This window comes from Rhinopithecus roxellana, chromosome 16, assembly GCF_007565055.1.
Source record: "Rhinopithecus roxellana isolate Shanxi Qingling chromosome 16, ASM756505v1, whole genome shotgun sequence".
Taxonomy (NCBI): Eukaryota; Metazoa; Chordata; class Mammalia; order Primates; family Cercopithecidae; genus Rhinopithecus; species Rhinopithecus roxellana.
This window is the reverse complement of record NC_044564.1, coordinates 90,831,250-90,857,725: the sequence shown is the minus strand read 5'-3', so window position 1 is coordinate 90,857,725 and position 26,476 is coordinate 90,831,250. Positions and strand designations below refer to the sequence as shown.

Genomic DNA, 26,476 nt, shown 5'->3' with positions numbered 1-26,476 from the left:
TCTTCTGCCTCTGCCACCCAAGACAGCAAGTCCAACGCTGCTTCTTCTTCCTCCTCCTTAGCCTATTCAATGTGAAGACGACAGTGATAAAGACCTTTATGATGATCCACTTTCACTTAGTAAATATAATTTATCTTCCTTGTGACTTTTTTTGAGACAGAGTCTCGCTCTGTCGCCTAGGCTGGAGTGCAGTGGCGCGATCTTGGCTCACTGCAAGCTCTGCCTCCTGGGTTCACACCATTCTCCTGCCTCAGTCTCCCAAGCAGCCAGGACTACAGGCGCCCGCCACCACACCCGGATAATTTTGTTTTTGTATTTTTAGTAGAGACGGCGTTTCACCGTGTTAGCCAGGATGGTCTCGATCTCCTGACCTCGTGATCTGCCTGCCTCGGCCTCTCAAAGCGCTGGGATTACAAGTATGAGCCACTGTGCCCGGCCATGATTTTCTTAATGACATTTTTTCTTTAGCTGGTTGTAAGTATACAGTATTTTATACTACATAGACAAAATATGTGTTAATTGGCTGTTTATGTTATTGGCAAGGCTTCTAGTCAACAGTAGGTTATTAGCAGAAAAGTTCTGGAGGAATTAAAGTTATATGCAGGTATTTGGCTGCACAAGGGTTGATGCCCCAACCTCTGTGTGGTTCAAGGATCAACTGTATCCAAATGAATATATACACTGCAGAACAAGAACATGTTGCAGCTTATTAATAGTTTTACTCATTAACTTACTTAAAAAGAGATAGTGAACATTTGTGAAATTGTTTACAATTGAGATATCCATACACACAAGTCATGTGCTACGTGATGTTTTGATCAGTGACTAACTGCATATATGAGAGTGGTCCCATAAAATTATGATCCTGTATTTTTACTGTACTTTTCTCTGTTCAGATATACAAATACTTACCACAGTGTTACAACTGTGTACACTATTCAGCACAGTGATGTGCTACACAGGTGCATAACTTAGGAGCAACAGGCTGCACCATATAGCCTAGGTGTGTAATAGGCTCTACCATCTAGGTTTGTGTCAGTGTACCCTATGATGTTCATGTTACGATGAAATCACCCAAGACACATTTCTCAGAATGTATCCCCATCATTAAGCAACACAAGACTGTATATATACATTTACTAATGTTTATTTTTAATAGAGAAGTTTCTTCTTTGCTTTTTAGAAATTTTATATCAGTTAAAAGGGAAATACACTTAGAAAACAGTTTCCACTTTCGTAGGCAAAACACAAACGTGAAGCACACATAGGACTGAGTGGATGTTTGCTAATTGCTGAGTCCATGGCCTATAGTATGATGCCCCAGTGTCATAACTACACTCCCACATCAGCAAACTCCTTCCTCTTAATATGCTCCATCATTTCCAGTCTCACCCTTCCTTACTTCCTTTGCAACTCAAGTAAGAAAACAATTTAGATGTTCCAGTATAAGGAAATAGTTGCTGAGACCAGCTCCGTCAGGGAGACCCTAATCCAGTGGTGCTAGAGGAATTAAAGACACACACACACATTTAGCGGGTGGAGTGGGAAACCAGGGGACTCACAGCCTTCACTGCTGAGAGCCCCGAACAGAGATTTACCCACACATTTGCTGACAGCAAGCCAGTGATATGCACTGTTTCTATAGATGATAATTAAAAGTATTCCTTACGGAAAACAAAGGGATCAAAACAGACATGGGCTCTGGCTAGTTATCTGCAGCAGGAGCGTGGGAAAAGAAAGAGAGATCAGCCTGTTGCTGTGTCTATAGAGAAAGAAGTAGACATTAAGAGGCTCCATTTTGTTCTGTATTTGAGATGCTGTTAATCTGTGACCCTACCCCCAACCTTGTCATTGCAAGAGACATGTGCTGTGGTGACTCAAGGTTTAATGGCTGTGCAGGATGTGTCTTTGTTAAACAAGTACCTGACGGATCTTTTAAACCAGCTTGCTGGTTAAAAGTCATCACCATTCTCTTAATCTCAAGTACCCAGGGACACGTACACTGCCAAAGGTCACAGGGACCTCTGCCTAGGAAAGCTAGGTATTGTCCAAGGTTTCTCCCCATGTGATGGTCTGAAATATGGCCTTGTGGGAAGGGAAAGACCTGATCGTCCCCCAGCCTGACACCCATGAAGAGTCTGTGCTGAGGAGGACTAGTACAAGAGGAAAGAAGGCCTTTTGGCGGTCGTTGGCAGTTGAGATAGAAAAAAGCATCTGTCTCCTGCCCGTCCTTGGGCAATGGAACATCTTGGTGTAAAACCCTATTGTATGCTCTGTTTACTGAGATAGGAGAAAACTGCCTCATGGCAAAAGGTGGGATTTGCTGGCACAATGCTGCTAAAAGCTTTATGCAGATGTTTGCATATGCGTATCAAGGCACAGCATTTTCCTTTAAACTTATTCATGTCACAGAGATTTTTATGCATATGTCTTACTGCTGATTTTCTCCCTACAGTGATCCTATTATCCTGCCACTCCCTTATCTTTAAGATGAGAAAGATAATTATCAATAAATACTAGGGAACTCAGAGACCAGTGCCAGCGTGGGTCCTCTGTATGCTGAGCGCCGGTCCCCTGGGCCCACTTTTTCTTTCTCTATACTTTGTCTCTGTGTCTCATTTCTTTTCTCAAGTCTCTCGTTCCACCTAACGAGAAATGCCCACAGATGTGGAGGGGCAGGCCACCCCTTCACAGGAGCATGTCCTTAAGGCACAGATCACTCATGCTACTGTTTGTGGCTTAGGAATCCCTTTAAGCGGTTTTCCCCCCTGGGCGGGCCACGTGTTCCTTGCCCTCATTCCAGTAAACCCACAACCTTCAGTGTGGGCGTCATGGCCATCACTAACATGTCAGTGCTGCAGAGATTTTGTTTATGGCCAGTTTGGGGGCCAGTTTATGGCCAGATTTAGGGGCCTGTTCCCAGCAAATATTGGTTAAGTCTGTGCTTCAGACTAGATTTTTCAAGTCTACTGGCTTGTTTGAAAAATGCTTTTAGACAACACATCAGGTTTGTAACTTTTCACAAGTTTAAAATGTTTCAAAGGTCTTTGAAAATTATAAAATCTTCAAATATCTCTATTTTAGTTTTCTGAGGGGTGCTGTTTTGACAGATTGGAAACTTTTTTCTTTGAATAAAAAGCCATCACTCTTTCATTCAATTCCGTGCCTAGATGTTTCCTAAGAGCCTTGGGTCGTTGTTCCAGGAATCTGTGGAGAGTACTGACTTAGCCTGCTGCTGCAAAGACAAAGGAATCCTTTCTCAGGAAAAACTCAAGACTGAATATGGTACACTGGATTTTCCAGAGACGGCTGTGGACAAGGCCTATCGAAGGCTTTTCGGGATACACAGTCCCACATCCCCCTTCCCTCTCACTGCATTCACAATGGATCACCTCTCAATTAAATTTCACCAGCTCATCCCCTGTATTTTTTTATTTGACTGAAAACATGGGTTTTTTAAACACACATGGGGCTCTCCTTTAGCCTGCACAATGTGGGTATATCTTCACTATTTTTTCCTGCTCATAAAGATACATGCTTTCCACTAAACAAGTTAAATAATCACCCATAATTCACCCACAAGTTTGGTGTACTTTCTCCCAGTATTTTAAATATGCAAAGATACTGTTTTATTTGCATTTACTACCTGTGTAACTATATGCTTAGCCTTTCCACCCCGCCTTTTATTTTTAATTCAGGGACAAGGCAGCCAGAGTCTGGCCCAGTGACTTCCGACCTTTCACTTGTGATCTCTTATCCATCTTTGGCCAGAGGCCTCTTTTTGTGGCCCAGCCTGATCTCGTGTGGACCTTGAACAAGTATCTCCAGCTACTGCCAAATGCCTGAGATTTGTTAACCACACCATTACATTTATTTTTGCTAATACTAGTTAACAAACAAGCTTTTCTAGAAGAGCTAGGGGGAATATGTCATCAGAGACGGAATTAAAACAAAACAGCCTTGGTAACCTACTTGCACCCGAGTCTTCCTCAGACTGCAAAGTGGTCACCAGCAATTCAGAGAGAGGCTCCAGTAAAAAGCAGCTTCACTTTGTATCACATAACCTAACTAACCATCTTGAGGTCATGTGTCAAAGGAAGAAGACGCCTCCTTTTCTACTACAGAAAACCTACGAATCTGTGCCTGTTCACTTTTTAAAAAAGTCAACTGCTCTTTAGCTGGGACTACAGGCGCCCGCCACTTCGCCCGGCTAGTTTTTGTATTTTTAGTAGACGGGGTTTCACCGTGTTAGCCAGGATGGTCTCGATCTCCTGACCTCGTGATCCGCCCGTCTCGGCCTCCCAAAGTGCTGGGATTACAGGCTTGAGCCACCGCGCCCGGCCTACTTTCTTCTTTACTAAAACAATTTAGAGGCCGGGCGCAGTGGTTCACACTTGTAATCCCAACACTTTGGGAGGCTGAGGCGGGTGGATCACGAGGTTAGGAGTTCAAGACCAGCCTGGCCAAGATGGTGAAACTCTGTCTCTACTAAAAATACACCAGGTGTGGTGGCACGTGCCTGCAATCCCAGCTACTGGGGAGCCTGAGGCAGAGAATTGCTTAAACCGGGGAGGTAGAGGTTGCAGTGAGCTGAGATCATGCCACTGCACTCCAGCCTAGGTGACAGAGTGAGACTTCGTCTCATAAAAAAAAAAAAAAAAAAAAAAAAAAAAAAAAAAAAAAAAAAAAAATTTAGGTTTGTCCTTCCAAATTGTTTATCAAATTGTGGTAGATTCAGGAGTTGGGTTACACACAGTAACCGGGTAGCTGATAAAAATCTGTATTTTTATAACTAGAAGAGCCAGGAAGTCAGCTTTCTGCTAGCATCTTTCTCCTAATATACCATTGGCACATGAAGCTATTATTTCAGAGCTCAATTATATTTCCTGACTACACAAAAAGTCAATGCATTAAAAAAAGGCCCCCCTTTATATACGAATTAAAGTTTATTTTAAACTGTTTTGTACATCTTTTTAAAAAATGAAAATTCAAAAGTCTTAGAATTAAGCAATGAGTCTTTGATATCATAAAGCTGTGTATAACAGTAATTAAAATACTGGTAACATTTTACCCTCGTAAAAATGTCACAGAATTCAAATCTCAACTTGGATCCTCAATGATTCAAGTGGTTTATCTTACACAATAAGCATTTGGTCAGTTTCAAGATAAAATTCCCCCAGACATGCTGTCCTTAAGTCCTTCCTCCTCACCATCCATCAGCTCACACAGTGGGGTAGCTGGCTGCTGTGGCGATTCCACAGTGGTTGTCCTTGTCTTTGGCTATTTTTACATAGCCATTCGAGCCCCATTCTGGACCCCAGCTGAAAGAGGAGCAGGTTTTCCATTTTACACAAAGAATCAAGGGAAAATTGGCTCCATTAATAATAATAGCTAATACTTAAACAGTGCTTTCCATGTGTCAGGCACTATTCTAAGTGCTGTTAATATCCATTTATAAATGTCTGGAGGCTGGGCGCGGTGGCTCACGCCTGTAATCCCAGCACTTTGGGAGGCTGACGTGGGTGGATCACCTGAGGTTTCAGGAGTTCAAGACCAGCTTGATCAACATGGTGAAACCCCGCCTCTACTAAACTTAAAAAAAAAGAGTTAACTGGGCATGTAATCCCAGCTACGTGGGAGGCTGAGGCAGGAGAATCATCATTTGAACCCAGGAGACAGAGGTTCCAGTGAGCCAAGACTGTACCGCTGCACTTCAGCCTAGGCAAGAAGAGCAACACTCCATCTCAAAAGAAAAAACAAACAAACCAACCAACCCCACAAAAATTAGCCAGCTGTGGTGGCGCATGCCTGTAGCCCCAGCTACTTGGAAGTCTGAGGCAGGATAATCACTTGAACCTGGGAGGTGGAGGCTGCAGTGAGCCGAGACTGAACCACTGTACTCTTGCCTGAGTGACAGAGCAAGACTCCATCTCAAAATAAAATAAAATTGGCTGGGCATGGTGGCTCATGTCTGTAATCCCAGTACTTTGGGAGGCCGAGGTAGGCGGATCACATGAGGTCAGGAGTTCGACAGCAGCCTGGCCTACATGGTGAAACCCTGTCTCTACTAAAAAAATACAAAAAAAGTTAGCTGGGTATGGTAGCACACCCTTGTAGTCCCAGCTACTTGGGAGGCTGACGCAGGAGAATCACTTGAACCCAGGAGGTGGAGGTTGCAGTGAGCTGAGATTGCGCCACTGCACTCCAGCCTGGGTGACAGAGTGAGACTCTGTGTCAAAAAATGAATGAATGAATGAATGAATGTATTGATTCTTGTGGGTCCTTCACTTTTTAAGAATACTGAGGCAGAACTGGAATTCCACTGCAGCAGTGTGTCTCCACATGCTACCTTATATCACATCTCAATTAAAGAATGCTAATTGTGAGAAAATGGATTCTGACAACCTTCAAAGCCTGAGAGCTACGGAGTGAAATTCGATGACAAGGCATCCAATGACAACAGAAGGACGCACATAGACCACTGGACTCCCAGATGATCTTTTAGACTCAACAAAGAACCAGCAAAGGCAGATGTTTCTGCTTACTATTCCTTGTTGAAAAATTAGAGACAGAAAAAAGCAATCAGCTCTCAAACCTACAGGTCCACAATCCTTCGTCTGAAACCCTTGGGGCCGAATGTGTTTCAGAATTTAAAAATTTTCAAAACTTAGCAATAAAATATTACACATACATAGCAGTAACTCCAAAAAGCTTGGTACGGAATCTTCTAATCAAACCTTAGTTATTTCTGTGTTCACTCTAAGTAGAAGAAAGACTTCTGGAATTTCAAAATTGAGCTTTTGTGAACTTGTATCCAAATACCGATTTGAAACAAAAATTACCTTTTCAATTTTGAGTTTTATACCTGTTTTTGACGAGCCAATACTTGTTGTTATTTGAATTTGCTCCTTCAAAGCCGTAGCCAACCACCAGAACACCATGATCCAGGTTTTTGCTGCTGCAGTCTGGTTCAAAATAAATGCCTGGAAGAGTAAAATCAGTGCTGGGGTGAGAAGCTCCAAGTGACATGTTACAGTAACCCACCCAACCACTCTCCATAAGGGAGGCATCTCTAAATTCAGTGAAATGCCATAAACAAAAGCCAAATAAGGACCCAAACAATACTGGCCAGAAAACAGTTACGGCTGATAAAGGAAAAAAGTCAACCTCAACTCACTAGAAATCAACTAACTTCAACCAAAGTTTAAGATATTTTCTACCTAAAAAAAAAGAATATCCAAAAGATAAAACTTATTGTTTATAGCTAAGGTAATTTAGATACTTATCTCTGAGCCCAAATACCAATTAGCATAATCCCTTTCTACTCCTAGGATGTCAGTCTAAAACAACCCCAAAATAAACAAACAAAAACTTGAAGGGGGTTCTGGGTTCTTTACAGTTTTTAATTAATTACAGTAGTAAAAAACTTTGAGAAAAAAAGACCCAATAACCGGAAAATAGTTTGGAAAATTAGGTTGTCTCTATACAATTACATAGCCATTTAAAAATATTTATGAGAAGTTTAACATAACTAAGCATTTTCTCATGGCAAATGCAAATATCACCATGTTAAATGCACACTCTCAAAATACTCCATTCCTGCAAAGCAGGACTTCATATCAAAGAATCAATCATGGTGATGTTTCCCAATTCTGCCTAAATTTCTATAATAAAATGACACTTACCTGATTTGTAGAACTGGAAGGACGAATGGCCTGCATCCATAGCAACAGAGATGGGCCCCACAGTTGCCACTGCTTTCATCAGGGCCTTCTCCTTTCCAGCTGGGACCACCTCGAAGCCGGTGTCATTAGCAACAGAATTCTCAGGTCTGTACTTACAGATTCCATCCTTTTAAAGTTAAAGGGGGAGATCACTACCATCTACCACCTGGGGAACATTAGTTCTAGAACCAAAACACTCAGCAATTTGCAACCTAGGATTTCCAAATTAACACCTTCATAAATCGTCCCATGAAATAAAATGCTATCATTGATTTAAAAATGAAAAATTAGTCGACATTTCTTCAATGAGAACCCCTATGTCAATCTGTCCATAAAAAATTTTCACAATGGATCAAGTTCTATTATATGTAGAATGGTTTGCTTATTCTCCATGTTATGCAGAAGCAAGAACAGCTATGTGTTAACCATCTAATGTTACTTATATGTTAACCATTAGCTGTTGACCGTCTAATCGGAGAACTGTGCAAAGGCTAGTAATTTCTTTTGTTTTTGAGACGGAGTCTCACTCTGCCGCCGAGGCTGGAGTGCAGTGGTGCGATCTTGGCTCACTGCAAGCTCCACCTCCCGGGTTCACGCCATTCTCCTGCCTCAGTCTTCTGAGTAGCTGGGACTACAGGCGCCCACCACCAGGCCTGGCTAATTATTTTTTTGTATTTTTAGTAGAGATGGGGTTTCACCATGTTAGCCAGAGTTGTCTCAATCTCCTGACCTCGTGATTCGCCCATCTCGGCCTCCCAAAGTGCTGGGATTACAGGCGTGATTCACCATACCTGGCCAAAGGCTAATAATTTATAATGACAATACTCAGTTTGCAGATGTAGATTCTACCATATAAAATGTGAATTCTGAAAAAAGTATCTGTTATCTCTGAAAGGGTTTCACCTTCCAAAAGCAGAGGATGAATGACAAGGAGCTCCATTTACCATTGCTACATATGGATAGGATTCCTCAGAGTCCAGGCCTCCGTTCTCCTTGACATACCGGAAGGCGCTATTCATGAAGCCACCACTGCAGCCCTGATTGCCTTGAGGATGCGAACAGTCCACCAGATTCTGCTCGCTCAGTGAGACAAGTTTCCCAGTTTTCCGGAACATCTGTCCCTCAAGAGCACCAGTCGCACTAAAAGCCCAACAAGAACCACACTGTTTCTAAAAAGGGGAAAAAAAAGCTGTCAATTTACAAGACCAATATAAATACAGTAGCCCATATATCTGAATTATCTGAATTATCTGAATATTCTTTAAAAAAAAAACAAAAACCAAAAAACCCATCACCACACTTTGGGAGGCCGAGGCGGGCAGATCACTTGAGGAGAGCAGTTTGAGACCAGCCTGGCCAACATGGTGAAACCCTGTCTCTACTAAAATACACAAAAATTAGCTGGGCATGGTGGTGAGCACTTGTAATCCCAGCTACTCAGGAGGCAGAGGCAGAATTGCTTGAACCCAGGAGGCAGAGGTTGCAGTGAGCCGAGATCATGCCATTGCACTCCAGCCTGGGCAACAAGAGCAAAACTCTGCCTCAAAAAAAAAAAAAAAAAAAAAAACACCAAAAATCAAAATACAAAAAAACCCATCATCATGTGTTGTGCCACCATCTACCACAGCAATGACACCAATTCCTTCTTGGCTTTCCTGTGGAGACGGGAGGTCTGAATCTGACGCTGTCTCACCTGATTCTTCACTGGCGTCACGTAGCCTTTCTTTCTCCAATCCACAGATTTGGGAAGATCAAGAAACAGAGGCTCACGGAACACTTTCCCCTTCCTGAGTTTCTGGTTTCGAAAGCAACCCATCACCTGCCTGAATTCTTCACTGGTCTTCAAGAGAAGTAAATAAAATGTTAAAAGCAAGACTATTTTGGTGAAGAACTGAGGAGAAGCAGCACCGAGTTCAGCAATCCTCGCCACACTCACCATGTCACCAAAAGCATTCATGGCCATTGTGAAGCCATGTTTCCCTTGGCTGTATTCCCCATTGTGCAGTTCAATCATTTTCATATTCTTTTCCCACACTGCTCTCCTCCATCCTTCTTCACTCTAGAGGCAAACACACAGCTGATGGACTTCATGTCTACTTACCCAACCCATGTTCACCCAGCCGATCTGCAGGCAGAAATGAAGAGAAACCATGGCCAGGGATGGCTTGATACATCTCTGGGAGCTGTTCTCCAAGCTGAGACACAATGGAGATCTATGCCCATACTGCATCTATAATGGGTGCTGTTAGGTTATTGCCTGGTAAGGTCTGGCCTCTAGAAGCTACTCTCTGGCTATCAACTCCCAACAGCAAGGACCATCTCTCCAGAGTCCCTCTGGACAGTTTCAGATGTTACCAACCGCGCCATATAATCTTCTGTGTGTTGCCTTCCACTGGTACCACTTTGTATCCAAATTCTGGTCAAATTTTGGAACAGCGGAGGCTAACCCCAAGCAAAAGGCAGCCAGGACGAGCGAAAGATTCATGTTTCAAAACCTAGAAAGGGAAAAGAAATGCGTATCTGATTAGACCAATCCTAAAAAGCCATCTTACAGCCCCCGTGGAATAAAAAGATTTCAATTATTCTCCCTGGCATTTCCCCAAGGACTGTGGAACAGGCTGAAACAGGCCTACTGGAGGTATTTGATGGGCCCATCAAGATGAAAAGCAGCCTGCGGAGTTGGAGGCGTTGAAACAGCATGTGCGATAATTCAGGGTATGAGAAGGGTGTGAAGATACCTGACAGATGAGAAGCTTAACGCGAAAACTACGGAACAGCTGGTCCAGGTTTCGCACCAATTGCACTGAGGTCATTCAGGCAAAACGTCACTAATGAAGACATACCATCCCAAGTAGGTGCAAGCGGATCCCCAAGGAACACCACCTCACACCTTCCTGGCCGATACACAGCAGGAGATGAGCTATGTCTTCCAACCTCTCCTTTTGGAATAAAACCTTTCTGGAATCCCTTTCCAGGAGACACTGGGAAGGAGGGCACCCACTACTCCCGCCGTCCCACACCTGGGTCTCTGCTTCTCGCTCCCCTAAACCGGGGCAGGGTCACGAGGCCGCGCCGTTGGAAGCCAGGGGCCCCAGGGCCAGGGCGCGGACCGGGGCAGGCAGCTCCCGGGGCTCCGGGCGGGCCAGGGCCGCGTCGCCTGCTCTCGCCCTCCGCACGCGCCCGCCGCGCCCCGAGAATGTTTGCGGCGGCGCAGGGAGCGGGGGCTCCGCAGCCGGGATGCGGGGGTGAAGCCGCCCGATCCGGCTCGGCGTCAGCCCGCAGGGTGACTGACCTGCGCCGCCTGGGAACTCCCAGTGGTCCCGGCGCCTCCCTGGGGTCCCCAACCGCCCTCCCCCGTTCCCCACCTCGAGGCTGGCAGAGCGCTGGGCAGAAGCTCTCACTCCCAGGGGTCGCGCCCGCCTCCTCTCAGTGTCCCTGGCTTCCCTCCTCCAGTCCCCCTTCGCCCTGCCCCTCGGTCTGGTGGGGGCGCTCACCAGCAGCCGTCGCAGCTGCGCAGGCGCCCTCGGCTAACAAACCTCCGCCTCACAGATCTCCGCGGTTCTGGCTCAGGGTCGCCCGACTCGGGATTTAAGTTTCCAGGCGGCCTTCCCCGCCCCCACCGCCTGCCCGCCCTGCGATTGGCTGCGCCGGCCACTGGGCGGGGCCCCGGGCGCTCTGAGCCCGCACGTGACGCAGCCCGGTCCCAACCTGTCTCAGGTCTGGGCGCGCCTACCCCGATGAACCCGGGCTGCTGGGAGCGCAGCCAGGCGCCCGGGGGCTGCGCGGACGACGGGGAGGCGCCTCCCTGAAGGGCTCAGATCTACCGAGTATCCCGACCTACTGCGCTGAGCAGCTTGAGAGTGGTGGAAATTGCTTTTACTTACCTACTGTCTGCTTGTGGGTTACAACGTCTCTTCCTCAGTATTCAAAGTGTGCTTTTGAGATTTAATAACTTTACTTTAAAAATATTTAATATGGGCCGGGCGCGGTGGCTCAAGCCTGTAATCCCAGCACTTTGGGAGGCCGAGACGGGCGGATCACAAGGTCAGGAGATCGAGACCATCCTGGCTAACATGGTGAAACCCTGTCTCTATTAAAAATGCAAACATTAGCTGGTCGTGGTGGCGGCGCCTGTAGTCCCAGCTATTCAGGAGGCTGAGGCAGGAGAATTGCTTGAACTCGGGAGGGGGAGGTTGCAGTGAACTGAGATCGTGCCACTGCACTCCAGTCTGGCCACAGAGCGAAACTCTGTCTCAAAAAGTAAAAAAATAAAATAAAATAAAATATTTAATATCAGGGTTGAGGTGATGCAGTTTGAGGAACTGCTCCTTTATGGAGAAATATATATAGCTAAAGATTTAAGGAAATCAATAATTCAGAAACGTTTCTAATTGTTTTTAAAGTTATATAAAAAACATCCATTATAAAAAATATGTTTTAGAAAATAAACGTCCTTTGTCCCCTCTCCATAACCCTTTCCTAGGCATATCTTTTTTTTTTTTTTACAAAAATGAAGTTATCATGCATATTGATTAATAAACTCTTAAAGATTAAACTGAATAATATGCACAGTTTTTACTTGTTAATTTGAAAATTTGTTAAATCAAGTTTAGCCTAAAGCTGCCTCCCTATATTATTTACATTTGGCCTGAAGGTTTCTCTGTACAGAGCGAATTGTCACCTAAATGGAGGTGTAAACAGACTGTAGCCTGCTCTTGTGCCCATCCCCGAAGTTCTGTGAATCAAAGAGGTTCAATTGTTCAAACCATGTTCAAATAAGGCAAACGTGAAGCTGTAGCCAATCCTGCAGTTTCTGTGCCTCACTTGCCCTTTTCTGTCTATAAATCTTCCCCTATGTGGCTGCACTGGAGACTCTCAGCCTAGTCTGGCGCCAGAGGCTGCCAGATTCACGAATCGTTCTTTGCTCAATTAAATTCTCTTAAATTTAATTTGGCTATGGATTTTCTTTCAGCAAATTAAAAACAAACCGACAACTTCTCAGAAGCACCATCAGGCAAATACATGCTTTTAAAAATCAATTTATTAATAATTATATGTCCTTCCTTTAAAGAAATAGCAGCTTTTCCCTCTCAAACACAACTGGGGCCAAAGCTCTCAGGTGGTTGTATAAAAAATACAAAAGTATATTGTATTGCAGGCCAAGGTAGGTGGATCTCCTGAGCCCAGGAGTTTGAGACCAGCCTGGGCAACATGGCGAAATCACACCTCTACCAAAAATACAAAACAAACCAACAAAAACTAGCCAGGCATGGTGACGCAAAGCATGTGCCACTGCACTCCAGCCGGGGATACCTTCTCAAAACAAAAACAAAAACAAAAACAAAAGCGTGTTGTACTACAAATAGCTGGAGTTTTTTTTTTTCTTTTTTAAAAATAAATCATTGTGTTGAACACAATCACCATTCACATGTGGAAATAAATGAAGACCACCACATAAGAACAAACGAGGCCATAGATTCAGAACTTGCTATGACAAGGGAGATAATTCGAAGACAGGGGAGAAGAAAAGCTTTAGGGGTTAAAGGGGCAACTTCAGATATGTCCTCTTCGCAGAATGTCATCGTGGAGAAGCTGGAGGAGGGATAACTAGAGATGGAGCATCTTATGTGATTTGTTTGTGTAGCATGTTTGGGTTTTCTGGTTTGTCCTGGGTTGGAAGCAGAGGCAAAAATGAGGAAGTTGTCAGTCACTGATTAAGTCCTGACTGTTCTGAGTTGGTCTCTGCAGATATTATGCTTCATTTCTTCCGTGGGTCAGAGTTCTATTGCCATATACTGTGGCCATTGTCTATTTGGTTACTCAGTCTATCACAAGAAAGCTAAGTTATTCTAACACGTGGGTTTTACAGTTGCCCTTGGGCCACAGCTCCCTAAGATTGTAGGGTGGAGAAACCTGCCAAGACATGAAGATCTGCGCCTTAAGCAGTAGCCTGACAGCAGACAGTGGCAGGTGCTGCCCTGATAGCACCTGACAGCAGATGAGTGGCAGGTGCTGCCCTGAAGAAGGGAATCCCCTTGGTTTTTTGGAATGTGAGACAAATGTAGTGGAGAAAACATAGACACTTTTCAAACCAAGTGTGCTCAAAATCTAAAATTATACCAGAAATATGTAAAAGTGGAAGAAATATGGGAGAAAGCCAATAAGCAAGAGGGTGGAAGACGTTATTGCTTCGACTTAGGACACCTCTTTGTATCTATTCATATCTGTAAAAAAATGCATTACAGAAATGTGGTATTACTAGCCAGGACAGATATATTTAAATATTTGTTTCTTTCCTTACTCTTCTCTTCCTATTTCTTTGCAAAATAATTTTGATGAGTGATAAATTTTAAAATGGTCACATTTTAGTGAAGCAAACGAGCCTTGGCTATGCCTTTAATAAAACGGAGTTGGCAGAACTTCCTGATTCCTATTTAAAACGCAGTGCCTGTGAAAGTATATTCTCACGTGCATCTGTGTGGCTTTCTTTTACTCACTATTAAAAGAGGATATAGGCCAGGCATGGTGGCTGACGTCTGTAATCCCAGCACTTTGGGAGGCAGAAGCGGGTGGATTACTTGAGGTCAGGAGTTTGAGACCAGCCTGGCCAACATAGTGAAACCCCATGCCTACTAAAAATACAAAAAACAATTAGCCAGGTGTGGTGGTGCATGCCTGTAGTCCCAGCTACTCGGGAGGCTGAGGCAGGCGAATCGCTTGAACCCGGGAGGCGGAGGTTGCAGTGAGCCGAGATTGCGCCATTGCACTCTAGCCTGGGCAACAGAGTGGGACTCTGTCTCAAAAATAAATAAATAAATAAATAAGGATATAATTCTTTACCCAGTCTCTGGAAGTTTTAAACTATAGGGGAACTGGTAAGCTTAGTGTGGTGGCATTCAAGACCCTGACATCACTTAACACCTCTCCCCAGTATAACCACCTCTGATTTGTTTAAATTCACTGAGCCAAGAATTACTCGTAAGAAGCATTATCCAGCAAACTGTCCACTTGCAAAATGGTTTATCACCATTGATAATCATACAGGTTCATATGAAACCACTTATGAAATAACTACTTTTCTGGGTTACTGTAACTGTGCTTTTCCTGTAGAGTTCAACTATCAGCCAATTCATCGAGCACGTAGTACATCAATCAATGAGAATTCAGCTCTTACTCAGGTACCAGTTCTCTTCTGGTGTAGCATGAGCATTCACTTCCACATTCTTAGCTTTCCTAACAGCTTTCTGAGGTTCAGTCTTTCCATATTTAAATATGTGGTTCACTATAGTAATTTCAGTTCTACAGCAAATCGAACAGGACAGATATATTTAAATGGAACTATGGTGAAGCATTTTTGTATAGTAGGTAACAAGGAAACCAATTCACAAGAGAAATGGTGGAATTTCTCTCCTCCTCTAAAACAGTGATCCACAAACTCTCAGCCAAATCTAAAAAATTCGTCAAACCTCAAAAAGTCTTTTCAAGAAACAAGGTGTATTCATTTCCTGTGTCTGCTGTAACAAATCCCCACAAACTTGGTGGCTTGAAACAGGAGTCCTTTATTCCATCACAGTTATGGAGGCCAGAAGTCCTAAATCAGCATCACTGGGCTAAAGACCAGGTGTGATAGGGCTCCCTCCTTTCCTCCCTCCTGAGGTTCTAGGGGAGAATCTGTGCCTTGCCTCTCCCAGCACTGGTGGTTGCTCGCATTCCTTGACCTGTGGCCGCATCACTCCAATCTCTATGACTACATTGCCATCTCTTCTGGCTGTGTCTAATCTCCCTCCCATTTCTCCTGTCTGTGTCTAATCTCCCTCCCTCTTATAAAGACATCTGTGATTGCATTTAGGGCTCACCCAGGTAACCCAGGATAACCGTTCCATTTCAGAACTCTTCATGGATTCACATTTACAAAGTCTTTGCTGTATAAGATAATAGCTTCAGGGGCCAGGAATTAAGACCCGTTGTTAGTGGGGGCTATAAACATCCTGCTACATATGGCATAAATAAAAATCAGTTTCTTGACAATGCTGATGAAAACTTTGTGTTTATTATAACTCAAGGCTGGCCAGGCGCAGTGGCTTGCCTGTAATCCCAACACTTTGAGAGGCTGAGGCCGGCGGATCACTTGAGGTCAGGAGTTTGAGACCAGCCTGGCCAACCTGGTGAAAAACCATCTCTACTCAAAACACAAAAATTAGCCAGGCGGGGTGGCGGGTGCCTGTAATCCCAGCTACTCTGGAGGGTGAGGCAGGAGAATTGCTTGAACCCTGGAGGCGGAGGTTGCAGTGAGCCGAGATCACGCCACTGCACTCCAGCCTGGGCAACAGAGTGAGACTCTGTCTCAAAATAAAAAAAAATTAAAAATTAAAAAAAAAAAAAACTCAAGTCTGGCTTGACTAGATAGTTGGGCCCTACACTCCCTGGGAACTTCCCACACTGTGACTTTTTTGCTCCATCTCAGCCTCAGATCCCTGCCTCATGTACCTGAATACTGGCAACATTTCCTGCCTTGCGTTTCCCTTGCAAAGCTTGACACAGCCTTTTAAGTTTCAAGACCCTGGCCAGGTGTAGTGAGTGGCTCATGTCTGTAATCCCAGCACTATGGAAGGCGGAGGTGGGAGGATTGCTTGAGGTCAGGAGTTCGAGACCAGCCTGAGGAACACAGGAAGAACTTGTCTCTACAAAAAATAAATAAAAATAGCCAAGCATGGCGGTGCATGCCTATAGTCCTATCAACTCAGGAGGCTGAAGCGGGAGGCTGGCTTGAGCCCAGGAGGTTGAGGGTGCAGTGAGCTATGATTGTACCACTGCACTCCAGCCTGGGCAACAGAGGGACACCCTGTCTCAAAAAACAAAAAAGTTTCAAGATCACCACACAGCAGCTTTTACCACCCCTCCTTCCTCTTTTCACAGCCAGCTGTCCCGTGGTCTCTGCGTAAAAAAGCATTGCTAACCCACCCTATTCCTGAGATACTTCTGGTTTCGGCTTTGAGCATCTCCTTGTTGCAATATGTTGCATTAATAAAGCCTTTCCTTGCTAATGTAGGAACTTGCATTTTTTCCCTTTGACACTCTGCATCACTTTAGTGAGTGGTGAAGACAGAGAAGGCTCTGTGCTGTGAGAGGCTCGGCCTGCAGATGCACCTGTCCTGGGGTTGCTCCAGAGGAAGAGTGTCTCTATCTGTGACTTCCTGGGTTTCCAATAGCTAAGGAACTCTTAGGCGTGGGCACTGTTCTGAGTATTTCACATGTGCTCCTGAGGTCATCTTCCCAACAACCCTATGATGCTGCTTCTCAAACTCCAGCTTTATCAGAATCACCTGGAGGCTCCTGAAAGCTCAGGTTGCTGAATATAACCCCAGTTTCTGATTCAGTAGGTCTGGGACAGGGTTCCAGAATTTGCTTTCTAAAAACTTCCCAAGGTGGGCCGGGCGCAGTGACTCATGCCTGTAATCCCGGCACTTTGGGAACCCGAGGCCGGCGGATCACGAGGTCAGGAGCTCCAGACCAGCCTGGCCAACATGGCAAAACCCTATCTCTACTAAAAACACAAAAATTAGCTGGTGTGGTGGTGCATGCCTGTAATCCCAGCTGCTCAGGAGGCTGAGGCAGGAGAATTGTTTGAACCCGGGAGGCGGAGGTTGCCGTGAGCCGAGATCACGCCACTGCACTCCAGCCTGGGTGACAGAGCAAGACTCCGTCCCCTGCCCTACCCCAAACAACAACAACCCACACAAAAAACACACAAACAAAAAAACAAAACTTCACAAGGGATAGAGGGGAACCCACTTTGAAAACCACTGCCCTAGGAGATGGAGGCTCTTCTATGCTGCATTTTACAGATGAGGGTGGTCAGGGCAGCGGGAGGTACAGAATCAAGGGTGGGGACAGGCTCTTTCTAAAGTGAATAAATAACTTAAATGCACGTTAGGCCAGCAGGGCTTAGAAAAGGAAGCTGAGCTTTTGGGCTCTTGCCTGGTCCCTCCCCCAGTGCCCATCACTTGCTTGGCAAACTGCACTCTGGGAGCCAGAGGGTACTAGGAGAACTGGAATGTGAGCACCAAGGCCGTGCAGGTAAAGCCCCGAGGCTCCCCAGGGCAGTCTCTCCACTTCAGTGTGAATGAGGCTCAGCTGGATTCACACTGAAAGGAATAAAAGGCAGTGAGTCACGCAGCAGGCAGGTTGCCTGGGCAGGGCTGGGCCTCCACACCTTCCTACCCCACCAGCTTCCAGGAGGGCGTTTTGCCCGGTGCTTCGTGGGTGCTTTTGTGCTTGATCATTTCTAGGAGACAAAGGCTCTGGCTCTTACCTGTGCTAATTAAATGTCAGATTTTAAGCCTGGCTCCAGTGATAATATGTCAGTGACTCATGGTTCTGAGAAGCCCAGCTATTATAAAAGGTGAGGTCTATTCATTCACCAATTTTAAAAACAAACACATAAAATATTCTTTTAAAAAATTTGAGACCACAGAAAGGAAATATAACCAGATAATCAAGCCTCCCTGATTATCTGTATGATCCCCTTAAAAACCAAAACAGGGAAATCTTCTCCATATAAGCTCGAAAGTTTTTCTGAGCTATAAACTCTGCACTGGTGGTTTTATTATTTTTTTTATGTTCCTTGTTTTCTCCTTCCCACCTCCCCACACCAGAGATTGCTCCCCGCTTGTTTTGGTTTTCTTGTCCTCAAATCAGACCCACAGCTATGGTCCCAAGCACTTCTAAACTTCATCCTCAAATCCAGAGGATCCACTGAGGACCCAGATTCTCCTTAGGAGAACTAGCCCACCCTCTGCAAAAGGAATCTGATCGTTTTTTGATCATTGCTAAGATATAAAGAGGAAACAACATGTAACAGTTCGGTATAAAACTCACAGTTCTGATCCGAGGAGGAACAATTGCTTTATTGATTGATTGAGATGGAGTCTCACACTGTCGCCCAGGGTGGAGTGCAGTGGCACGATCTCGGTTCATTGCAACCTCTTCCTCCCAGGGTTCAAGTGATTCTCCTGCCTCAGCCTCCAGAAGAGCTGGGATTACAGGCGCCTGGCACCACACCTGGCTAATTTTTTTGTATTTTTAGTGAAGACGGGGTTTCACTGTGTTGGTCAAGCTGGTCTCGAATTCCTGACTTCAGGTGATTCGCCCACCTTGGCCTCCCAAAGTGCTGGGATTACAGGTGTGAGCCACTGTGCCAGTCCTCAATTGCTTCTTTTAAATGCATTTTCTGTTCATAAGATCCTCTGTCCAGATGCTTCTCTCCCACTCTAGGAGGAGGAGTCGGGCGCCTGGCAGAAGGCACAGATCTCCCATGTTCGCAGTCACACTCCACAGTGATTTGGCAAGGCTTGGAGTCGGGTGGTTCTGCCTGTATTCCCTTGGTCAGCACCTCCGGTTTGCTATCAATGGAACAAGGACCATACAAGCTGACCTTTCCCAGGCTAATAGGCCTCTACACTGGGGATATGGCCTGAGTGTCCTCTCAATCCATCCACACCTCTGCACAGCACCCTTCTCCTCATGCACACTTCCCCAGCTTCTAAATTTCCATGTGCTCTGTATAGAAAGTTGCTGATACGCAACCGTTCATGAGTTAGCCTCCAGTGATGGTTGCGTGGCTCTGAGGAAACTAAGAGAAATTTGACCAAGAAAAATTAGAGAGTGGTAAAAAAGAGTTTTTCTCCAAGTTCAAAGGGAGAAATGGAACAAAATGATAACTTGAATGATACAAGGAAAGTGTTTTAGTTATACCAGGAGGGCAAGCAAAACTAAGTTGCATATTCTTTCTCCTTAACCAAGTGAATTGAAGATAAAGACTTTGTTTTATAGAACTGGGGACCCCAGTGTATGATAGATGCCCAGTAAATAGCATCGCAGAATGGCAATTTTTAGGCTAAGAGAGGAGTTGTTGCTAATTTGGCTACAACTTTATGGAACCTGGCACTTGGCCTAGAGCTCAGTGGGTCTCAGGTGGGCTTGGGGAACCTTCTTCTGCCCCTACAACACACAAATCCTTGCTGTCCTTTAGATGCTTAGAAATGCCTCAGGGAGCTTAGAAGTCTCTGTTTCTTTTTCTTTTTCTTTTTTGGACGGAGTTTCTCTCTTGTTGCCCAGGCTGGAGTGCAATGGCACGATCTCGGCTCACTGCAACCTCTGCCTCCCATGTTCAAGCAATTCTCCTCCTGCCTCAGCCTCCCGAGTAGCTGGGATTACTGGTGCCCTCCACCATACCCAGCTTATTTTTGTATTTTTAGTAGAGGTGGGGTTTCACCTTGTTGTCCAGGCTGGTCTTGAACTCCCGACCTCAGGTGATCTGCCTGCCTCGGCCTCCCAAATTGCTGGGATTACAAGTGTGAGCCATGCATCAGGCCGATGTCCTGTTTCTTAGAGAGTCCCCACCACCAGGAGTCAGCCAGTATCTTCAGTGAGCGTCCTGTGCGGCCTCACCACCCCATCCTCAGGAATGCTAGAACTCTGCCAGAGTCCACAAGGCCAATGCGAGAGGCCTGTAGAGATGACTTCTCAGGATGACCAGCCAGGTGGCCCCCACTCCTGCCTGATCCCAGGAGTTTTCACACAGGGAGGTGGGACTCCCTTCTGCTGCTCCTACCCCAGAGCGCCCTGGAGGGATATTGAGAAGAAAACAGTTTGGGATGCTGAAGTTAATGGTACAAATGAGCACAGAGGCTACTTAAGGACAGACACTTCTTAACCTAGTGTCTGATCTAGAGACATCCAAGAATATGCAGCATAAAAAATCTATTGGAGATAATAATGGTCCATTTCCCCTAGGATCTAGGAAACCCTGGGGCATTACACCCTAGACAACAGAGATAGAAGCTTTGCACCCAACAGGCAACCAAGCCTTTCTGTGAGCGCAAAGGGGAGTTATCATCTGAAAATGGATATTTGGTTATTTTGCGCAACTGATGAAGGAAGAAAATTGGGGTCTTGTGTGATCTTTCATTTGATTTTATACTTTTGGTTTTTTATTTTGGATTGGAGAAGCACTGAAAAATAAATCATGAATGCTATCCCTTCTTCTATTTATTATTTCGATTGTGGTAATAAAAGAGTGAGTTGATAAATAAGTGTTGCTGGAAATACCAAACTTTGATAACCAAACTGACAGAATATCCAAAAGCTTTCATTTTAAAATGTCTCCATGTTACAGCAGACGCACCGAAACAGTGACATCACATTGTACACCTTGAATAGATACAATCTTTCTCAATTAAATATTTTTAAATGAAAAAAGCTCAGTGGTTAGTCTGAACCATGTAAAGCAATTAAGCTTCAGGATCTCCTGCAAAGATGAGGATCGAGCCAGGAACAGATGCTGTTTGATGCAAACCTGTAATTTTGTGAAATGAAATCAAAAGATAAAAGTAGTAACAGTAAGTGAAAAAAAAAGCTCCGTAGAAAATGACTAACCAGTAGGAGCAACAATGATCAGTACCCCTTGACCCAAATTATCACTGACTTTGGAATGTAGCTATTTCCAATCCCATTGCTAGCAGGCATAAATTGTGTACAACTGACTTACTTTCTCAGAGCTTTGGTTTCATCCACTACAAAATGTGGACCATATCAACTACCCCATGAGGTAGTAATAAAAGTTAAATGAGAGGCCAGGCATGGTGGCTCACACCTGTAATCCCAGCACTTTGGGAGCTCGAGAAAGGTGGATCACCAGAGGTCAGCCTGGCCACATGGTGAAACCCTAAATATACAAAAATTAACCAGGCATAGTGGCACGTGCCTGTAGTCCCAGCTACTCAGGAGGCTGAGGCAGGAGAATTGCTTGAACCCGGCAGGCAGAGATTGCAGTGAGCTGAGATCGTACCACTGCACTCCAGCCTGTGTGACAGAGCAAGACTCTTGTCTAAATAAATAAATAAATAAAAATTAAGCGAGAGAACACAAGTATTGATATAGTCAGCCATCTACAGAAATTTCTCCCCTGAAAATTGGCATATCGTCGAGAAGTCACATTCAATCCAAAGGCAGAGTAACTTTTCTGTGAAAATCGTTGCCATTGAGATTGTGTATACTGACCATGTTTATTGCTTTAACCATTCTTGCCCATCTGTGATCCCACTTTGATGCTGTGAAATATGTATTTGGTTTCGACCCTGTTTCCTGACATACGACTCCTAAAATCCTTAGAAACACCAAAATGCTGTCTTTCTCTTTGCTAATGATTGACTGGTGTCTGGCAGCCCTTCAGTAGCTTCAGGATGGGGCTTGTCACAGGAAAGTACGAGGCAGGATTAGAGGGGTAGGACTTGCAGCCTCACCCCCCAAACCTCTAGGGAGGGGAGAGGGACTGACGGTTCAATTGATCACCAGTGGTTTAATCAATCATGCCAACATAATGAGGCCTCCATAAAAACCCAAAAAGGACAGGATTCAGAGAGCTTTCAGCTAGCTGAACACATGAAGGTTCCTGGTGGGTAATACATGGAAAAGGCATGGAAACTCTGCACCTCTTCTCCTGTACATTGGCCTGCACCTCTCTTCAACTGGATCCTTTGTAATAACCCAGTAAATGTAGGTAAGTTTTCCTGAGTTCTGTGAGCCACTCTAGTAAATTAATTAAACCCAAAGAGGGCATTGTGGAAACCTGTACTTGAAGCCAGCTGGGCAGAGGTTCCAGAGGCCGAGCTTTTGACTGGGTTCAGGGATGGGGGTTTGGTCTTGGAGACTGAGCCCTCAACCTGGGGGATCTGATGTGGTCTCCAGGTAGATAGTGTCAGAATTAAATTGAAGGACACCCTGCTGGTGGCCACTGCAAAACTGATTGCTCATTTGCTGGTGGGACCACCTATTTAGTCACAGAAGTCTTTTGTGTTGATTGTTTTGGTGTGAAAGCAGAGGAAAACACAGTTTGAGTTTTTCCACTTTCAAACTTGGTGTCAGAGGAGTGGGATTTGTTAGAACGGCTCCGGCTCACAGAAACACATAGTTTGGTGAAAGAAAGGATGCAAGAGTAGGGACAAGACCAGAATCCTTTGATTCCTGGGTGGCCACATGGTCATGCACGCCACATGGTCATGCACGGTGTGGAGCTGTTGAGTTACTAAAGGTAAAAGTTACAGGTGTAAGAATTAATGAAAAAAAAAAAAGAATTAACAAAAGAGGAAAGAAATACAAAAGGTGGCTCGATAGTCAATGACAGGTTTATTTTAAATAAAATAAACCTGAGAGGGGATTCTGGCTGAGTTAGGTCAGAGGGGTCAGAGGCCTCTTTTTTTTTTTTAGATGGAGTCTTGCTCTGTCCCTCAGGCTGGAGGGCAATGGCATAATCTTGGCTCAGTGCAACTTTTGCCTCCCAGGTTCAAGCGATTCTCCCTGCCTCAGCCTCCCAATTAACTGAGATTACAGGCACCCACCATCACACCTGGCTAATTTTTGTATTTTTAGGTAGAGACGGGGTTTCACCTGTTGGCCAGGCCGGTCTCAAACTCCTGATCTCAGATGATCCTCCTGCCTCAGCCTCCCAAAGTGCTGGGATTATAGGCGTGAGCCACAGTACCTAGCCCCTACTCTCTTACAGACTAAGAGTTTGTTTTTAAGGATTCAGGGTGGGAGAGTTTATCAGAGGCTTGGACTGCTTCTGCGTCTCTTTGTTGTGCTTATCTGGGAGGGAGAGTTGTGTGTTTGCTCCCATACATCTTCCTGCAGCCATATCCCCCGAGTCTGCTTTTAGATTTCCCATCTTAGTGTCCCTGAAAGGAAAGGAATGTGCTTATTAAGACACACTGTTTTACTGGGGCCCATTGTATGAGGGTGAAGTTTGGCAGTTACCCAAGAGACTCCCCCGACTCCCCGCTCTGTGCCTGAGCTTATCTGTGTTTTCTTGTCTTTTTCTGGCTGCTTGTTGTTAGAAGAACATTTTCTTGAAATGCACGAGGCTAAAAAGGGAGCTGGAACTTACAGTGGCAGTGTTTGTCCGAGATGATGGTGCTCCTGCTCTGTCAACAGGATTTTTTTTTTTTTTTTTTAAGACAAGATCTCTGGCTCTGGCTCTGTCGCCCAGGCTGAAGTGCAGTGGTGCCACCGTGGTTCACTGCGGCTGACTTCTTGGCTTCAAACAATTCTCTCGCTTTGGCCTCCCAAAGTGCTGGGATTACAGGCATGAGCCACCACATCTGGCCACCGGTGGAATTTAGAGGTGGATCCAATTCTCAGGGAGTTGGTTCCCTGGATGCATAAGGAAATGCAAACTGATAAGAAAAAAGCAAAATATTCAATCCCTTGGTTACTGTTATCTGTATTAGCTATGTAGACCAAAAGTTGAAATAACAGGCACTTTGTAAACTTAAAGAAATTAATTTTTATCCTGAGCCAAGTTTGAGGACTAATAGCCAAAAAACAGAAACTCAGTGCAAACTGAGAATGTGTCCCATGACCTATTTACATGTTCTGTTATATAGAAGATGGGAGGAGGGGGCAAAGGTGACATTGTTCCAATTCTATTTACATGTTCTGTTATGTAGAAGATGGGAGGAGGGGGCAAAGGTGACATTGTTCCAATTCTATTTACATGTTCTGTTATGTAGAAGATGGGAGGAGTAAAGCAAAGGTGACATTGTTCCAATTCTGATTGGCGCTCAGTGGCTTTGTACCTAAGATAAAGCAAATGAGCAGTTAATGTATATGGGTTGAAAGACTTAGGAAGTCAGCAGGCATCTTAGGGTCTGAAGAGGGGTGATTGATTCTATCCTGCCTGTGTGCTTCATCTGACAGGCAATGTTGTCATCAATACCTGCCGGTGAAATATTTGAGACTCCAGCCTTTCAGGGGAGGGTTGAGCTTTAGCCCACAGGTCTAGCATCTATTGCCTGTATGTCCAACCTGCAGCCATCTTGAATTGCCTAAACAATTTTTTTTCTGGGCTGGGTGCAATGGCTCACATCTATAATCCCAGCACTTTGGAAGGCTGAGGTGGGAGAATCGCTTGAGCCCGGGAGTTTGAGACCAGCCTGGGCAATGTAGTGAAACTCTGTCTCTACAAAAACTATTAAAAAAAAAAAAATAGCCAGGTGTGGCAGCATGCACCTATGGTCCCAGCTACTCGAGAGGCTGAGGTGGGGTCCTGGAGGTTGAGGCTGCAGTGAGCCATGATAGTGCCACTGCACTCCAGCCTGGACAGCAAAGTGAGGCCCTGTCTCAAAAAAATTTTTTTTCATATTTTTCTTTTTCTGACAGCTGAAACGAAAATCAAAGAGAGTGCTGGGTCAGAGCTTGATGCTAGACCAAGCTCAGATTTCAGTGAGTCTGAGCTTTGCCCACAAGCCTCAAAGCTACGTACAAAGGAGGAAATTATGCGGGGACAACAGAAATACCTCTGAGACCCATGATTACCAAGAAAGTAGTCAATGTGCGGGGAGGACCAAGTAACTGTTGAAACCAGAGGGTGTGGTGGAAGCAATTGTTTCACTTTGGAGACCAGTATCGTTAGCTTTTACTAAAGCGGATTGTGAAGTAACTGACTCAGGAGCAGGGTCTTTGGTTTTGTATGCTGCAGGGTGCAAGAGCATGTTTGGGTCGATGAGGGACCCACAGTTCACTATTGAACATCACAGATGACTATACATGATGCAGACACAGAGGAGGTTATTTCCGAGGGAACAACCAACCTGGTGGATTGGAAAAAAGCCACTGTAAGGTCTGTTTACCCTGAGAAGGGAAACTGTCCCTCTCCCCCTATAAATGTCAAGTGGACAACCCAGACGAAGCAACTGATATCCTTCATATGTAAGCCACGTGGGACTGGTTTTCTGATGAATGAATATTCACCTGCTGAATGTGCCTGTTACCCAGGTCATGGTAAATGCTGTGGTTAAATGCTGTGGTTAAATGCATGGTAAATGCTGTGGACCCCTTCTGCATGGGCACCTTATGCAAGTTTATTGCTGTAAAATCCAGCTATGGTCAGAGAAGCCGTATGTAATTTACAGCTTTCCCTCACAGGGCTTACAGATGCTAATAAAACATTACGGTAATTAACAAGAGAGTGGGGAAAGGCAAAAGGGAGAGTCAAAAGTTCATCCCAGGAAGTGGAAATTTAAGGTGAATGTTTAAAAAAATTGATAAAGGTGAAACAAAGGGGAAAAGGAAAGGAGAGAGTCCCGGGACTCATCCCAGCCTGGTGGAAATCTTTAGATGGTTATTTAAAAACAGAATGAATAAATAACTTGATGGAGTTGAAACAAAGGTCTTAATACAATACCATCAAAGGTTGGATGGATCAAAGGGAGTCCAATCCCCATTCCCCAGTATTAAAGGGATCCCAAATCAGTTTTCTGTATTTTCCCTAGTTTGGAGGAATTTTAAAAGGCAGAAAGATTAAAGATTACAATGAGAAATCCCAACTGGAATTGCCTGGGGCAATAGTTAGACTGGCTAATCAAGGTAACCAGAGACCAGAGTCACTTGGCCAGACCCTTGCTGGAGATGAAAAGCCTTATATAAGAGAGGGTGAAAGTGGTCTGGGGATGGAGAGAGAAGTTCCTGAGACTAGAGCATAAAAATGTAAGCATTGATAGGATTAAGAAAGTTGGAACGTTTACACAGTCTTCATGTAAAGTAGTTGTGTCTCCTTTACTTAAATGTTTTATAGGAACAGACATTGTACGTGAGTGGGGAATATTATTCCTACTTATTTCTGGAAAACAGAAGGCATGTAAACCATCCTAAAAGCAATATTAATTGGACATGCTAAAGGGGAACCAGTAAGATTA

General features: G+C 44.8%; 1 protein-coding gene across 1 annotated transcript; it reads right to left on the bottom strand.

Annotated features, from left to right (window-relative positions):
• Positions 1-4,927: 4,927 nt before the first annotated feature.
• On the bottom strand, positions 4,928-11,458 carry CTSV (cathepsin V). The gene is made up of 8 exons (XM_010360048.2): positions 11,219-11,458; positions 10,084-10,219; positions 9,661-9,783; positions 9,418-9,564; positions 8,669-8,893; positions 7,686-7,851; positions 6,866-6,983; positions 4,928-5,321 (listed from the first exon to the last, which is right to left on the bottom strand). Exons 2-8 carry the CDS (start codon positions 10,207-10,209, stop codon positions 5,222-5,224), a joined length of 1,005 nt encoding a protein of 334 aa, XP_010358350.1. The 5' UTR covers positions 10,210-10,219; positions 11,219-11,458; the 3' UTR covers positions 4,928-5,221.
• Between the last annotated feature and the right edge of the window lie 15,018 nt (positions 11,459-26,476).